We start from the raw sequence: 16,797 nt of genomic DNA, 5'->3' as shown, positions 1-16,797 counted from the left end.
ATATGTATCTATGTACTACTCTGCTGAAACATTCAGAACATGAATCACTATTATTGCTGGGGCCAGTGATCGTTCTCGTGGAGCCCCTCTTGGCCCACGCACAAAACAGCAAATCAGAGCAGGAAACAGGCATCACATGACTTCTTCAGAGCAGGACGAGACAGTCAGCGGCAACAATAAATACTGTCGTGGTCCAGGAAACAGTCGCACGCACCGAGTTTGAAAAAGACGTAAAACCCTGACAGAGCCCGGGAGAAGTGGGAGCGTGTTCCTCGTCCGCTGAGAGTCGATCGACGCTCCCGCTTTCCCGAATCGTGAACCTTTGAAATGTTGCAGGTCAGAAGAGGAAGTTCGGTCTGTGATAGTCGAGGTCTGAATTAAAGGAGATTGCAGCTGACCGGGTGGTCTGAACGGGCCCACCTGTGGCCTCGTGTCACACACACGCACACGCACGCACACACACACACACACACGCGCACACACACGCACGCACACGCACGCACGCACGCACGCACGCACGCACGCACGCACGCACGCACGCACGCACGGTCAACTTGCAGCTGCAGGGAAATTATTGCTGTGGTCCTGAAAGCTTCCAGTCTGAGTTCACTCGAGGTGAACGTCGCGGTTTCAAGTCAGTCAGGCGAGGAGAGTTCTGAGCGGCGTCCTCTCTCACCGGGGTTCAAACAGGAAACGATCCGAATCTCTGTGGGTTCGGAGGTTGGGAGGGGGGCAGTCGGAGCAGGCGAGGTTCAGGCCTCGGTCAGGGACTCCGCGTCAGCAGGGGGGTCCTGCTTGACCTCTGGGACCACGATGCCCTGGTGGAGCTTCTCTAAAGACTGCTTCATCTGGAGACAGAGAGAGGCACACGCTGGGTTATAATCTGTGAGCTGAAGCCAGCCGTCAACGCAAACTGAAGCGGGACGCCAACCTGGTCGAGCAGCGAGACGGAGGACTGCAGGATCTGCTGCCACTTGCTGAGCTGGGCCTGATGAAACTGCCTCTGCAGCTGCAGGACCTGAGCCCACTCCCCAGCTGTCTGAGGCAAAGGACTGAGGGGTGAGGAGGAGGAAGGAGAAACAAGAGGAAGAAGAAGAGCTCTTTAACCCAGAGTCAACAGCACAAAGTGACCTTTTATGTTTTTGTCTAAGAAACAAACTGAGCAATAAATTAGACAAAAAATCAAAAGTAATACAAATGAAAACTCATAAACAGACTTGTCAGAAGGTTCAATACAAGCTTCCAAAAATGTGAATGTCCATGTGCGTTAGTGTGCGAGCAGGAACTCAAACTTTTAGTTTGAAAGTGCACTTCCTGTCCTGTGTGCTGTCCAAAGCACCGAAACATGTTTGAAAACTCAGCAGGTTATTAAAAATATCCACAAACCCGTCCGTGAGCGGTTTCATGGACGAACTATTTTCTTCCAACCAAACCGAGCGTGTCACAGCGTGCAGGAGGCGGCCACACAAACCCGAGGATCAAACCTTTCGCTCCTCACAGGATGGAAACAGTGACGTCCACCTGCAACGTTAGCTCGCTTCACACTTCTGTAACTGGCGGATGTAGACGGTAGAAAGAAAATAGTCCCTGCGTCACAGAGGATAAGACAAGACGGGACTTCCTTCCTGCTGAAAGCCAGTTTTTTTTTTTTTTAATTTGTTTTGCCGTTTGATTCATTTTGTGTGAAATAGATTTTTTTATTGCTTAAATGATCCTCATCCTATTTTTACTGATCTTATCCCCTTTAAAACTTCTTGTTCTGACCTGTTGCTATGCAGTAACAGAGCTGTGGTCCCCCACAGGAGCAACTCACACCAAACACCAATTATCCTTCCCAGAGGAACGTGTGTGTGTGTGTGTGTGTGTGTGTGTGTGTGTGTGTGTGTGTGTGTGTGTGTGTGTGTGTGTGTTTAAGGAAAGCAGGGCGGTGTCTTTTACCTGTCAGCAACAGAGTAGGAGTGCCACGTCTCCAGTGTATGTGCGGCTCTTTCCAGAGCGTACAGCTTGTAGAACAGCAGCATGTTGAGCGCCACCAGCACCACCAGACTGACGGGGACAGAGAGCGCACAGAGGTCAGAGTCACTCAGCACCAACCACAATCTGAAAATGTTTCACACTGAACCACACGGACAGCAGGAAGGTCGAAAAACCAACGGAACAAAAGAACACAAATATTTGTGGGTTTGTTGGAGTCTGAGCTGTTACAGGAAGAATCCACCGTCAGCTAACACACACACACAGGCTAATTTCAAGGCTTCTTTTCATTTTTGTTCAATTTTCCGTCTTACTGGAAACCTTTAACTAGACTTCATCCCAGCCACGATACAAACGACACAGACGGCAGGCTGCGGCCTTTAAGCTGGTCTCACTGCAGCACATGTGTGTCAAACATGCTGAGGAGGTATGACCAGCAGGTTTGGATTAAAAACTTCTGAAACAGTTCTTTGATTGATTCTAATTTTGTAACTTTGTTGCACCGACCTTGTTCAGTTTAAAACTTCTTATTTTACAAATAAATCAGACGTGAGGGCGACGGTTTCGCTCAGTGCTTCTGTCTCTACACCGTCTCTATCCAATAAAGGCTAAAATGTGGTGTCACATTTCTTCAGACAGATTTCATCTTTTTTTTTTTATATGACTTAAAATCTGGTTATGAATCCTCGTTTAAATAATCCTCCTCCCTTTGGGGACAGATAATCGTACGTTTATGAGAGCAGCTTAAAATAATCAGCAGCTGTGCTTTTAGACCGAAGAGAAATGAACCTCATTTATCACATTTCATTTGAATTTGTCAAAGCTTCACGTTCAGCCTGAACGGTGGATTTTTCCTGTACGTTTGTGCTCAGAGGTCATATTTAAACAGCCAGTGGTGTAACGTTTAAAGCCTCTCATACGAACCTGATACAGATCCTACGCACAAGAAGTAATGCAGAAAGGAGGGAAAAAGAGAAATGGCAAGAAAGGCATCGTGAGGCCGTTAGTAAGCAGAAGGATCGATTGTGTCTGCATGAGCAACATTCAGCAGCGCACTGAGCAGCAGCGAGCTACTTTAACCAGAGACATACAATCAAAGCAGGGCTGTGATCAGCTCACAGTACAGAGAGCACACGTCGTGCACCGGTCCTGACGCCGCCGTGCAACAGTACAACCCCTCCTCATACAACCGTCTCCGCTGCTGCTGATTAAATAAGACCACACATGCTGGACAGACAGAGCGACGCTCACCCACAGATCCAATCCACACACTCGACTCCACAAACACTTACATGAAGCTGACGATGAGGAGGATGGTGGATATGCCGTTGTGCCCGCCGCCACGCGATCGCTCCCCCAGCTTCATAAACTGAGAGCCTAAAGGACACAACAGTGAACACTTTGTTACTGAATCAATTAGAAATCAGTGAGGTTGTGTTGGACGGCTGGAAAACCGAACACAACCACCAGAGGGCGTTACTGCACAGAGGCGGGACTCGCTGGTTGCGTCTGTATCCGGGCGGACTTACCGGCTTCTCTCGTGTCCCTCTCCTCTCCCACTCCTCTGTCCCCTCGGTCTCCACCACCCGCTCCTCCTCCTTCCCTCTCTCGCTCCCTCTCGCCCTGCCGCCGCGAGCACGTGCGTTTCCTGCGGCGCAAGCCGGGCGGGGTCTTGGCGGCGTCGGTGCCCACCACTTCGCCTGTGGTCATCACGGTAACCTCAGTCTGCAGGAGTGTCTCCAGCTTGCACACCTCGCTCTCTGCGTGAGAGATTTAAAACCCAGAATGGAAGACCGGAGGGAAAATACCTCGCTCCATGAGGTGTCACAACACGCCCCGAGTCCGGCCAAGTTCAAATTTGATGCAGTTTCAAGAACGTTATCCAAAATAAAAACTATATTTGAAACCTTGGAAAGTGGGACTGGCAGCCCCCGTGTCTGTTTTGTGACTTTCTTTAAACAGAAATGAACTTAATGGCTCCGGTTTGTCTTTTACATAAAGTATCAGCGCACACGCAGACGTCCAGGCGATCTCTTTAAAAGCTCCGGAGACGACCGCGACCAGACACGTACAGAAAAATGTGTACGTCTGCCTGATTACAGGCCGGAGCTTGTGACGGCGTGACAGAATGTAAGCTCTGATATCTGATATGCTCTCTGTCAGCGCCCATGTCTTGTTTATCTGTGGACAGCGTGAGGCCCACCTAAACATCCAGTACACTCAGCGCACGAGCAGAAAATGAGTTATCATAATATCATTACAGGGACATTATGTTCTCTCAATCAGCTTCTAATGATTCACGTAATTTAATTCCCCATCAACAGTTTCATTCTCCATATTAAGACCTTTATAGTTATTAACAGAGCTGCAGGAGGAGCTTGGTTCAGGTTTAGTTCTAGTGAAGCTTCCTCATCAGTTCAGCTTCTTTAGAAAATGTAAATATTTAAATTCAAAACCATAAAACCTGAAAGAACATTTTGTTTTAGAGTCACTGCAGGAGTCTCCTCCCCTTTTCCTCAAGCTCCGCCCCCGTCCCTGTCAGTGCCACGTCTCCCAACCAGCCGTCCCACTGTCATCTCACAAAACTTCCCTTTCTCTCTTCCTGCCATCCTTCTGTCACAAATCACTCCTGACGCTCATCTCCACCCACTCCACCCACTCCACCCTCTTCGTCACAGCTTCTACCTTCAACATCTCTGCTCCTTGCATCATCTTCACACTTTTTAAAGCAAGAAATTAGATTTTTTTTCCTTTTTCTTTATTTAAATTAGACTTAAGAATATTAATTGACTGCTCGTGGTCTCTGTGCAGTACCATCACAGGCCCCCAGGGGGCTGCGTGGACGCAGGTAAACAAGGCCTATATGAAATGGATTACCTAAAGATTTGTTGACATTTGAGACATCTGAATATAAATTTAATGCACTTTGCTCTAAATATAAGCTCACCGTGTTCAGTGTGGTGCAGTGTGAGACAACAGAAGCAAACTATCAAACGTTGTCAGCTCTCAAAGTTTTCTCTGTTCAAAGAACCTGAAGTTGTAGATAAACGGCTCGCGGCCACATTGCAAACCACATCAATCCTCCATCTCTCTGATCTGCAGCAGGAAGCATCCTTTTTTCTTTTAAATTAAGCATTTCCTGTTTGTTTCTCTCAGCGGCTCGGCTGCCCTGACTCACCCATGTGTTTGTAGTACTCTTCGATGCCGCTCCAGGTGTTTTTTTCGATCAGCGCCTTCACCAGGCTCCACGGCTGCTTCCTGTAGCAGATGTCTGAGGAAACTCTGCCAGAGGAGACGCAAAGGAACTTTTAAAGCATGCGCAACATTTTTAAGCATCATTTTTATTCTCTGGAAAGAAAAGCTCTTTAGTTGAACCTGCGCTGCATCACTTTGGTCTTAATCGGGACTTTTCTCAGCTCGTAACTACACACAGGGCCTCTTACATTTTCTACAGTCTGATCTGATAATTCAAACTCAAACTTCCGTTTGTATAAGAGCATTTCACAAAATTAGCAAGCTAGCGTGTTTCAGTCTACCAAAGAACTGCATCAAGTTCAGAGAATTACGCAAGTACAACTATGACTAAAGAGTCGAGCTCTGAATTGGGAGGATATTAAAAATCAAAAATAGGGGCGATTTTGATACCGTTTTCAGGTTAAACGACAAAGTGTGGCTTTGTGTATGTGTTTTAAAGTACAAACCTACCCCACATGGTGAAATGATTCAATATTTCACCCAGAATGCTTTTTTTTTTAAAGAGCATTGGCAGAAAATGGACGAAACACGCAGGTACCCACGCATGTTCCTGTTACTCTACGTCACAGACGTCAGACTTCGATGTATGCCAGAATATTAATGCTTGAAGTTGGTTATGAATGATCCAGAGAGCATATTTAATGTGAACGCTCTCCAGGTGGGAACTTTGACACAATTTCTTGGGAAAGACATCTGTCAAAACAACCGACATCTCATATTTAGGTTCATGTAATCAGACAGAAAGCGACGACCAGGAGGAATATTTACAGCCTAAAGCAGAATGAACTTGGCTGCATTTGGGCTTGAGATGAAGATAACTGGGAACAGGAGAGCCACCGCTCTTACTTCAGCTAAGCTGTCTTCAGGCCATGTGCATAACGGTCTATTGAGAAACTACCGTCTGCTGCTTTTGGTGGAAAATGCTGAAAAATGCTCTTCAGTCTGGGAATGCTACAGTCAAGACTTCAGACATGTGGAGTGCCATTTCTATCACAGTCATGCTCACAGGCTGAGCAGAAATTAAACAAAATATTATTATTTGATTAAAAATTAAAATGTGTACTAAGACTAAACTAAACCCAAGTTTCTTTGGTGTTTGGTGAAAACAGCTGGCCTGACGAGGCTTCGGTCCGTCTGCGTTTTCAGACTTTTGGAGGTTTTCTGAGTCCGTTAAGCTTTTTCACTGCTTTTAATCATTAAAGTGGACCTCGCGCTTCACCGTGTGTGCTGGTGGTGCCTCTTTGAGCTCTTTAACGGATTATCTGACTGACAGCATTCGACACCAGTGGGTGATGATGTCACGGTGGCTTCACCCATGGGCTGCAAACTCCGTCCTGTGGTTCATTTTAGCCGTGCTAAGCAGCGTCTCTGGTACGTCAGCTGCTTATTACTCCAACAGCATTTTCATAATAAGGACTGATTCGAGCACTGGAAGCTAACAGAATATTAGCCTGTAGCCACTTATGCAATCATGACTTCTTCTACTGCTCGTCTGCTGTCGTGTTTGTCGACCTGCTCAGCTCATGTTGTCGTGTTTGGATGTCCTCATTTATCAGGGACGGACAGACGGCGCAGAGCTCTGTTGAAATCTTATTTCCTTTAATAACTGCTTTTATTTTATTTTTTTAAACTGGATATTCTGCGACTTGCCCGTTGCTTTTAGAGCAATGGAAGTTATGAATTTACAAAGTGAAGTGTACTCGATTGGATTATTATCTAATCACGAACGTTATCAGTCACAGTATCATCAAGTAAAGCAGCGCCGAGTCCAACAGTGTTTTCAGTAAGGAGCCCGTCTGATAGAGTGCAGGCTGCTGCATAAATAAACTCGAGTGTTTTTTCAGTTCTTCCTTTGTTCGCTCGGCCGTGGCTCTAAGTGACACCGTGTGAGCGTGAAGAGTAAGCCGGGCGACCTCCACGAGCGCACAAACCTGAGTCGGCTCTTGTGTTTGTTGATGGAGGTGAGGCAGTATCTGTGGACGGTGTAGAAGTAGTCCTGGTATGGGATGCCTGAGGTGATGACCTCCGAGTCCACCACGTAGCACTCGCCCCGGGCGCTGCTTTTCTGCAGCGTCTGTAAGCAGGCAGAAGGTGGAGTTTTAGTGCAATGCAGGATCCATGTTTTTCACTCCACGTAGAAACTACAGGCAGGAAGTGAATCCAACAGAGCCCCACCCCAAAACCCCCCAAAAAACCTAAACATCACAGTTGTATGTCAAAACCTTTCTGAGTCAGTGCTTCATGTTAAACATGCAAAACCACAAAACAACACTAGTAATCATGGTGGCTGCATCCGTTATACGCACTCTGTGGTTCCCTCTGAGGCCCCACTCTGATTTATCAGCAAATCTATCTTGCTCTTCTCTAGCTAGCTGCGGTTTGTTGACTAATGCTGCTGCAAGTTTCCCATGTTTGATGCAATACCTGCATCAAACATGCTACTCTCACAGTAGTTAAACTGTCAGTTATTATGCTCCGTAAATATAATAATCACACCATCATCATCATCATCAGTGATAATATTGAAGCTTCCTTTGTGCTCGTATTACACGGTCATGTGGAAAATAAAGACTCTGCAGTGAAAAACTTCTTCTTTGAGGTTTGTGAGCCGCTGTGTGCAGCTCTCCTCAGGTCCTGCCACAGTGCTGCTTCTCTGCTAAGGATCATTGTCCTGTTGCATGGCTCATATCTGACTGCAGAACATTTGAACATACAGTGCTGACAGTTGCTACAAGGTGTTGGTTTTTGGCTTTAAACATCTCCAGTTTGGCCTCATCTATCCAAACATTGCTCCAAACTGTCAAAACCTCTGCAGATGGTCAGTGAATCGAGTGCACCAGCAGCACCTGGCTGCTCTTTATCCTCCTCGTTCCACTCGCACAGGTTCTCAAAAAAGAGGATTTTTTATATTAAACACGTCTAAATGTGTTCAAGTGATGGGTCAACAGCTCAGAATGCTACAAATGCTAATGTGTCCGACAGAACACGTCTCCAAATTCAACTAAAAAGTTAAACTGACTCAAAATTATTGAAGCGTAATAACAGAGTACTAACATCTTCTCTCACATCTCAAATTAGAGCTAGTTGAAGCATCAATACAAAATAAAACCTCCCCTCCAGTTTCTACACAATGAAGCTAGAAACGTTCATCCTGACGACTGACCTGCGTCTCCACCACAGGGGCGGTCTTGGGCCCGAGGGGGTTGTTGAGGGCGATGGTGTAGCTGAGCACACGGCTGGTGTTCCCACTGCTGCCGTCCTGCTGCCATTCACCCACCGACAGGTCTGAAGGGGAGGGAGAACAAAAGTAACGAGAGGGCCCGAGAGACTTGGTGAAAATGGGAGAGCGACAAAAAAGACAACACGCGAAGCTCCGAATTTATGAATGAAAAGGAAAGAGTGCGAGAGCGAGGAGAGAGAGTCAATGCACGCTCCTTTACACAAAGAAAGAAAGGAAGAAAGAAAGGAAGGCCCCAGTTAGAGCTACAGAATGTCCCTGAGCGAGCTGGGCCTCCAACCAGCAGCCTCACAGCTTCACTTTCATCTCAGCTTCACAGAGAAACACTAAAATATACAACAAATGAAAGCAAAGGCAACTCTGAGTGCCAGTTTATCAAAGATTATAATTTTACAACTGTTTATAACGTGCATAGTTCATATTTCTGTGTAGTTTTCATATTTATATCCTGTACACAGCCTGTACATACTTATAGTTATACCTTCATACCCTGTACATTGTAACATACCCATAATATAATATATCTGTGGATGGATGCAAACTGCATTTCGTTGCCTTGTACCTGTAACATGTGCAATGACAACAAAGTTGAATTCTCTTCTATTCTTCTATCTAGTCTATTCTAAACAGGAAAAGTGACGCAGCACAAAGAAGAGGAGCAGGTTTTTCAGCAGCTCATCAGTGGGACACAGGGTGAGCTTCAGCAGCGTCACAACAGTAATCACATCCCCAAAATCAGATTTCCAGGGGAATTTGTTTTATTTTCATTTCAAACACCGGAGCTACAAAAATGGACGCTGGCAGATCAGGTATCAGCAAACTGAGAATAAGAGTGGATGAACTTATTTTCAAACCTTAACTGTTAGTGTCTCAACAGGAAAAACTCGCTCTGTCACACTAACTTCCTGCAACAAGTTCACACAAGCACTGTGGAGGTTAGTGAAGTTAACTGTGGGCAACATTAGAGCATGACATCATCCAGCAAAGCTACACGGTTAACAGCAGGAGAAGGGACTCAGAGTATGGCTAAGCTATTGATTTAGTGATTAAAACGTGGGCTTCAAACTACAATTAAAACACGACAGCCGAGATGAAACCATGTGTCTGCATGACTGCGGCAGATTCAGCCCAGTTCACCTTTATCTATTTATTTAGTTTAAAAAAAAGAAGAAGTAATTAAACATCATGGAAATCCACCGAAATGAAACGAGTGAGTCATCAGGCCTGACTCTCAGGAGTGTTTTAACCTACCGGTGAAGTGTCGCTGGGAGAAGAGGTGCTGGATGAAGTGCGTGTCAGCAGAGAAGAGCAGGTCATGCAGTTTGTCCACGCTCATGCGGACCGCCGTGTTGATGAGCAGCCGCCCGCTAAGGTCAGCGCAGAACGCTTCCACCTCACCTGCAGGGCCAAAGAAAAGTTTGTTTTGATGTTTCTACAAAGTATTTGCCTCCACCACGGAGGTTTGCTTTGTTCATGAGCAGGCGCGTCACAGTGTCACTAACGGCAGAGCTCGACCAAACACGGCTAACTTTGGGTTACATGTGTTTTTACATCTTTGCATCTTTATAGGACAGTTTTTGGATGTTCTCAATAAGTAATCCGACTACTCTGAACACTCATCTTTATGTTTTTCCCATTATTGTTAGTTCACAGAGCGAGGGTATCAATATGACCATCTCAGGCACATAAGCCACACCCACCTGCTGTTAAACCTGTTAATGAGCGACAGCCAATCGCAAAAATATTAGCTTAAACTCACAGTAAGGCCCAGTGTAAGTATAACAAGGATTATTTTGAACAGTGAATCATGCAAAGCCACTCTAGCCGAGTCCAAGAACAAACAAATGTGAAGCCAAGAGTCAGCAGGAGAGGTGTAGAGTAAACGTCTACAGCACCATATAACACGCTCAGCTCGGAGGTGATTGTAGATGCGTCAGCTGATCGGGGAACCGTTTCGGTTTGGTTCAGGTCAGATTTAACTGAAGTGAGACAAAGTACAGCATGTTCATGTTTACAAAACCTGCATTCACTGCTGACGTGCAGCGGAGCAAAGAGTTATTGTCCTGAGATCAGGAGGGCAGGAAACCACTTTAATATCATTTGTTACCTACATAAAGGTACCTCTGAGTCTTATTGAAGCTCTAAGATGTTATCAGAATTTGTTTTTAGATGAAATTTATGCCGACCGACAGATTCAAATTAAATCTCTTTTCTTGTGGTCTCTTTGCCCAAACGACACTCACTCTCTTCCTGTGTGTCAGACGAGTTGCTGGGGTCTGTGGGCAGGTCCTCATCGTTGGTGATGTCCAATGACGAGAGGTTTCCCAGACTGGCAGTTGGTGGGGGCAGCATGTGATTGGCTGACTCGGACAGGCTGTCTCCGCCTTCTTCCAGAGTCTGATGCAGAGGAGGCGGGGGAGAGAGAAAGAGCACATGGGAGGGCAGTTAGTGAGGGGTCTGAGGGAGATCACCCCATTGTCATATGACTTGAGAGGCCTCACAGCGAGGCTGGCCTCGTGCTGATGTGGCCTCGGCAGGCATACCACTGTAGCCATCCAATTAATGTGAAACCGGCACAGAGTTGACACAGCGCTGCATTTATTCACTCTGTCAGCGTCGAGATAACGGCTGCAGAGAAACAACCGCCGCAGCAGCTTTTGGCTGATTGGACACAGAGACGAATGCAGACTACACAAATATTTCCCATCAATTCCTTCTTGCCTGCAGGCCTCGTTATTATTTTCCTCCTGAATGTGGTCATAGATGTAGATGTAATCCTTTGAATCGACTAATTATTTGCTTTTTTTATTTTTAATTGATATAATAGAAAATAGAAATTCTCACATCTATTGGGAACCATCCCCATCATGTTTACTCCCCTCTAGCCTGTTATTTGTATAGCACCTTCATGCCGGAGGGCGGAGTTCAAAATGCTTACAGAGGAGCAGAGAACAAGAGCAAACGTAATAAAACTTAAGATCAAGTATTCAAGTTATTGAAAACAAAGATAGATAACAGTAGATAAAATAAGCACAATACAAAATAAAACTGCTCAATGATGGATGCCAATTAATAAGACAGAAACCCAGCAGGTTAAACCGCAATAATCCGGTCCTGTTAATCGTTTTTTAGATCCTGGATCCAGTTACATAAGTGTGTCTGATTGGATTTGCTCATTAATTAGAACAAATAATCGTAATGAATCAAACGTGGGAATAAAAGGGCCCAAAACTGTGTGATCAAGCGTTGGCAGTGCAATTTAAATAAGCTGCTTTTAGCTTCAGGCATGTTTCATCAAATACAGATTCAAAAGATTCAGTTTCAACATGCAGAGCAAAGGTCAGCTGGCTCTGCTTCCCAGCCCTCCAGGTATAACAAACAGACAGCCACGTCCTGCATATTAAATAGTCTGAATGTGAAGAACACTCACAAAAGAGGCAGCAGCAGAGGCCGGGGTGGAGGCGGAGAAAGAGGCGTTGGTGGTGGTGGTGGATGGCAGCGAGCTGTGTGAGCTGGGCGGGCTGGGTTCGAGGGGCTCGGAGCCGAGCCTGCTTCCCGACAAGGAGGGCACCTCCACGGGCAGACAGGAGGCAGAGGAGGGCGGAGAGGATCCGCCGAGGCTGGCAGCTGAAGGAGGACTGCTTAAACTGCATGGCACCAGCGGAGGCGGAGAGCTGCCCGCGGAGGGAACGGATACTGAGCTCAGGTCCAACAGGTCTGTGACCGACCCCGACTCCTCTCCCGGCCTGGAGAACAGGGCAACAGGAACGTCGCAGCGAGGGAAAGGGAAAAACATCTGTTAGAGAACCCAGAGTCTTCTTGTTTGCTTAAAAAGATGGAAAAGTGACCCCTAAAGCTACATGTATGTTTAAATGATCGCTAATAAGCTTGTCTGTCATGCCTTCTTCTGTTTAAGCATTTAAACCACAATAAAATGACTATTATAGCTTCTGTCACTGCCAATTAACTATAGACGTAACAAATAAGCTTAAATCTCACTGACAGGGACGCATATTGTGTCTTTTTCATTAGAGAGTCAACTTATCGTTGACGTGCAGAACTTTACCCAACAATAAAAATGTGACACGAGGAAAAAATAAAAGCAGGTTTTCAGCTTTAACATGGTTAAGACTCAAATAACTCACACATCTATAACTAGAGGTGGTTACATATAGACACTCACAGCAGGCCGTTCATGTGTTCAGCGGTGGGGGAGACGTAGTCGTCGTCTTCGCTGGTGAGGCCCAGCTCAGTGCCGTAGCACTGGTGCACGATGTGCCACAGCTCTTTGGGGGACAGAGACTGCAGAAAATACAGACATTTAATCATGCACGTTCCTGCGCGGTTCACTCTGCAGCTCTTTGTCTTGTCAAACTGCAAGTGTAGAAACAGCAGCTGCAGGCAATAGGATTTGTGTGACAGCCAAAATCCATCTGTGTGCGTGCATTAGTCTGGGATGTTCACTGTGCAACAGAGTGTGGGACTTTTTATTGATTCTCAATGAGCCTTGAATCAAAATCAATTGTGCAAACATGTTGGACACTTTACGACTCCGTCTGAGGCGACGGTAAATATAGTGCCATGCGGCCCATTCAGAGCACAGCTGCTGTTTTACTGAAAAACACCACAGTTATTATAAATGAACACACCGGTGCTCACCTCAGGGGGAAATGACAATAAAGAAAAACCACTTTTATCCCACCTTGCTGTAACATTTTTGTGTTTTATCAGTTTTAGTTGTGTGAGCAGCGTGCAGTGTTTTATTTTTCCATCTGGTTCATGCTGCAAATATCGAGATGAAATCTTAAACTAAAGTTAAAAACAAGATGTGTGAACACCTGTACACGCCGCAGGCCTGTAAATCTCTAAAAGCAGAAGCCTCTGCATCTTCTGCTCAGAGGAGCGTAAATAAAAGCAAACTGTTCAAGTTAAGACCAGGATGTCAACACTGCTGAAAGGTCAAAGTGGAATCAAGTGTTGATTCACTAAAAGGGAGCCAACAGTAGTCAGCATTACAAAACAGTGACATTCAGCCCAACTTTTATTGCCACTGCAGGGAACAGACACTGGCATGTTGGCAACTCAGCCGACAGCATTGAAAACCGTTGTTAATGAAGGATGTCAATGAAACTAAATGGCTCAAATTATTTACACACTTTCTTAGTTTATCTTAAACCGCTGGAAGGAAAAAATAATCTTTTTTTTTTTCAAAATTTAATAAACTTTGAGCTAATTCAAAGCATGAAAGCCCAATATCCTGCTGAATGCTGATCGGTCTGTTAAGGATTTATTACAGGAATTGTTTCCGAACAATAACTAGATGCTGTGAGTGCAGCTACACCACAACAGAAACATGTATGCACAATAAGCAGCTGGCTGTGGTGGAAGCAGCTGCATTCTTGTCGTGAAGTGGTTTATGTGACATCCTTAATATTTTGTTTCAGAGGGCCGTTCATTCTCGATCATCTCGTGAACGCAGAGGTCCAAACTAAACTAAAAGATTAGTTTGGTTTTTTCCAGGGAAAGAGTAATCAGCCATTATTTTCTCTACCATGTGAGATAATAGTAAGCTGTGTTTCTGCACAGACGCTCAGAGCAGAAAAGTCAGCAGATAACAGTAATCGAAACTGCTCTCTCAGCCCTGTATTTACGACCACGCTTCCTGACACCCTGCTCTACTCTGACATGATAACTACTAGCAGCACAAACCAGCAGGAGGGTGGGAGCGGAGGCTGTACCTTGTCCAGCAGTGCGTTCTGCCACAGGCGGAAAATCATCATGTAGCTGCGATCTCTTGCGCCAAAAGATGTGAAGAAATGCTGAGAGGGTGATTATCAACGCAACAGGAAGGAGGGGAGGAAGAAAAGGAGGGAGAGAGAACAAAAATGTGAGAACAGGTTTGACGGACGGTTTCCCCCCGTTTGCCTCGTCACGGCCGGTGAAGATCGAGCCGAGTCAGCTCGTTTCATAACGCTTCTCTAACAGATTGAAGTGAACCGTTTCAACAGCTGACACTATCAACGGTTAAACCGCAGAATGTCCTCGTAAATCAAAGCGTCTCTTTTATTATTCGTCTTTGACTCTGACCTTCTCGTTGTCAGTGCTGATCTGGATGGCATTTGGGATGAGCTTGGCAGTCTTCTCCTTGGTCATAGAGGTAACGTCCTTCAGCAGGATGGTGATCTGAACCAACAAGCAGAGGAGAAAGCTTTACAGCGTGCAACGCTCTTATCTCGCAGAGGCCATCTTTATTGATCTGCAAACTTCACTCTTATCAGACTGCAGGTGTGACATTAATTAGTTTGCAGAAGGTGTGCGCCAGTGTACACAGTGTAGCTTACAGTGGTTTCCCAGCGGAAGATGTTGCTGTAGAAACACAGCCAATTCTCTGACAGATAAAGGCGTCCCTGAAGCAGAATATCCTTCTGCAGAGCGCAGGAGTAGTCTGAGAAAAGACAGACGGAAATAAATGTCAAAAACAGCCATCGCTGCCACAGATCAACGTCAGACAGGTTGTAAACACCACTTGGCTCTTAGCAGTGGGGCTGGTGGGCAGAGAAAAATGACTGAAACTCTTACAGAGAGTCTACGGCATCATTATGGCATCAGCCTGCGGTCCAGCAGGAGCGATGATGCAGCAAACAAGACTCACAAGCCCTTTTCCATTCCACGGGTCACCACAGTTTTCACGGTTCTCCCATTAGGTACCGGGTCCTGTGACCTTTAGTATCTGCTCGCCCGGGATTCCAAGCGAGCGGGTACTAAATTATGACATCATCAGATTGCATGCCACCGATTGGCTGACCAGTAGCATCACTCGATGAGTCATGAGAGCATCTCAGCAACGAGGGAGATGGTTTCAAAACCAACGCAGTGGTCCCAGAGCCAGACGAAAAGCCACAGACTGAGCAGCAGGTATACTGTTGCCTCGACGTCCACCTTTTTGCGGGACACACGTTGCTATGACAACAAACACATGTTAGGTAGTACTGGTTTGCAGGGGAAACCCAGTCGATCGAAGTAAACACTAATGGAAAAAGGGGCTAAAGCGTCCAGACTGACACCTGGGAAACACTTGTACAGCATCAGTGATGAACTGCTGTTCCTGTCTGTCATGCTGTTGGTCGTTAGAGAAGATCCAAGTCATACAACAAAGAAGTTCTTTGTAGTGAAGCGAAAGCGAGTTTCACTTCGCAGCCTACGTCTTTGCTTCTCACACGGAGCTTTTTGATCCTTGATGGTTTAATCGCAGCCTTCCTCTTTGTGGTGAACTAATGTCACTTCCTTTCTGCTCAAGCAGACCTTTCAACCAACTGGCATTCAACCTACAAAAAGGGCTTTAACTGTCGCTGCTAATGTGCTGCTGGCTTTTGCAGGCCTGCATTCGAGAGCGTCTCCGTGTGTTGAATCTACTAAATCTGCATAGTTCTCCTCTCAGAGCCAAAAAGAAACCAGTGTGGAACCACAGATGGCGTTTCTCAAGCACCTGTGTGCTGTTGGCACACAGGAATAACATTTGTGATTTTCAATAGATTCGACGTCTGCTGTTCATCTGGGTATGTTAGTGGGGGCAACGTTTACTCCACCTCCCCACCCAGCCGCCTCTTTCAGCTCTTGTCCCTATTCTGATGCCCAAAACCACCTCAACCCGAGCAGCAGCTCTAAGCTGAGCACCATGAACCTGTTGCAACTGCAAACCATTCCTTGTACTGTACATCTTAGAGTCACACGTCCTTAAATCTTCTATCCTCCCTTTCCTTATGACCTTCCCATTCCTATGCACTAGGAATCATTTTAACCTCTCAGAAAGTGGACTATTCACGGCCGGCGTGGCCGATTATAAAATCCTGGTGCGCTGGTGGTACTGCACACTTTGTCACATGCTTCACTCACCCACTATAAGTCGCTCTGAGTCAGGAAGTTTCTTGAAGATTTTACGAAAATCTTCGTTCCGCTGTTTGTACGTGGGGCTGAGAACCTGTGAGTGACGACAGGAAAGAAAAAACAGAACATGTTATTCTACCTCACAACCATCCTAGCAGTAAACATCTCGGGTAACACTTGCATTTGTTTAATCAAGAAGAAGAAAAAACAAAATTTTAAATATCACACTAAACCAATCATTTTACTGTCAACCAGTTTCATCTACTGGAAGTAAAAGCTGAAAAAAGCCGTTAAAGAAGAAGAGGGCGTGTACTTACGTTGTACCAGCTCTGCATTTTCTGCAAAGAAAAAAAGGAAAACATTTAGTACTCAAAGAAAATCAGTCACAGCAGAAACAGAACATTTTGACTCCGTTTTATGCAACGCTGAGGTTGTGCAGCTTTAAA

The 16,797-nt window shown here is 45.7% G+C and overlaps 1 protein-coding gene across 4 annotated transcripts in view; it reads right to left on the bottom strand.

Annotated features, from left to right (window-relative positions):
• The window catches only part of gramd1a (GRAM domain containing 1A), a 44,443-nt gene that overhangs the window by 604 nt on the left and 27,042 nt on the right, over positions 1-16,797 (bottom strand). For 3 of the 4 annotated variants that reach the window (XM_026186015.1, XM_026186016.1, XM_026186017.1), the window contains 18 exons: positions 16,669-16,689; positions 16,361-16,445; positions 14,809-14,912; positions 14,555-14,650; positions 14,206-14,286; positions 12,651-12,769; positions 11,898-12,213; positions 10,711-10,864; positions 9,719-9,865; positions 8,393-8,514; positions 7,161-7,303; positions 5,153-5,256; positions 3,504-3,734; positions 3,267-3,351; positions 2,899-2,910; positions 1,939-2,046; positions 932-1,052; positions 500-848 (listed from right to left, as the gene is read on the bottom strand). In XM_026186015.1, the coding sequence (XP_026041800.1) occupies positions 753-848; positions 932-1,052; positions 1,939-2,046; positions 2,899-2,910; positions 3,267-3,351; positions 3,504-3,734; positions 5,153-5,256; positions 7,161-7,303; positions 8,393-8,514; positions 9,719-9,865; positions 10,711-10,864; positions 11,898-12,213; positions 12,651-12,769; positions 14,206-14,286; positions 14,555-14,650; positions 14,809-14,912; positions 16,361-16,445; positions 16,669-16,689 (2,145 nt within the window). In that variant the 3' untranslated portion in view covers positions 500-752. Of the gene's footprint in view, positions 1-499; positions 849-931; positions 1,053-1,938; positions 2,047-2,898; positions 2,911-3,266; positions 3,352-3,503; positions 3,735-5,152; positions 5,257-7,160; positions 7,304-8,392; positions 8,515-9,718; positions 9,866-10,710; positions 10,865-11,897; positions 12,214-12,650; positions 12,770-14,205; positions 14,287-14,554; positions 14,651-14,808; positions 14,913-16,360; positions 16,446-16,668; positions 16,690-16,797 lie in introns of those variants that run through there. The other variant, XR_003273949.1, reaches the window with a different exon arrangement.

This window comes from Astatotilapia calliptera, chromosome 11, assembly GCF_900246225.1.
Source record: "Astatotilapia calliptera chromosome 11, fAstCal1.2, whole genome shotgun sequence".
In the NCBI taxonomy this organism is placed as follows: domain Eukaryota; kingdom Metazoa; phylum Chordata; class Actinopteri; order Cichliformes; family Cichlidae; genus Astatotilapia; species Astatotilapia calliptera.
The sequence above is the reverse complement of the archived record's forward strand: the minus strand, read 5'-3'. Positions and strand labels throughout refer to the sequence as shown.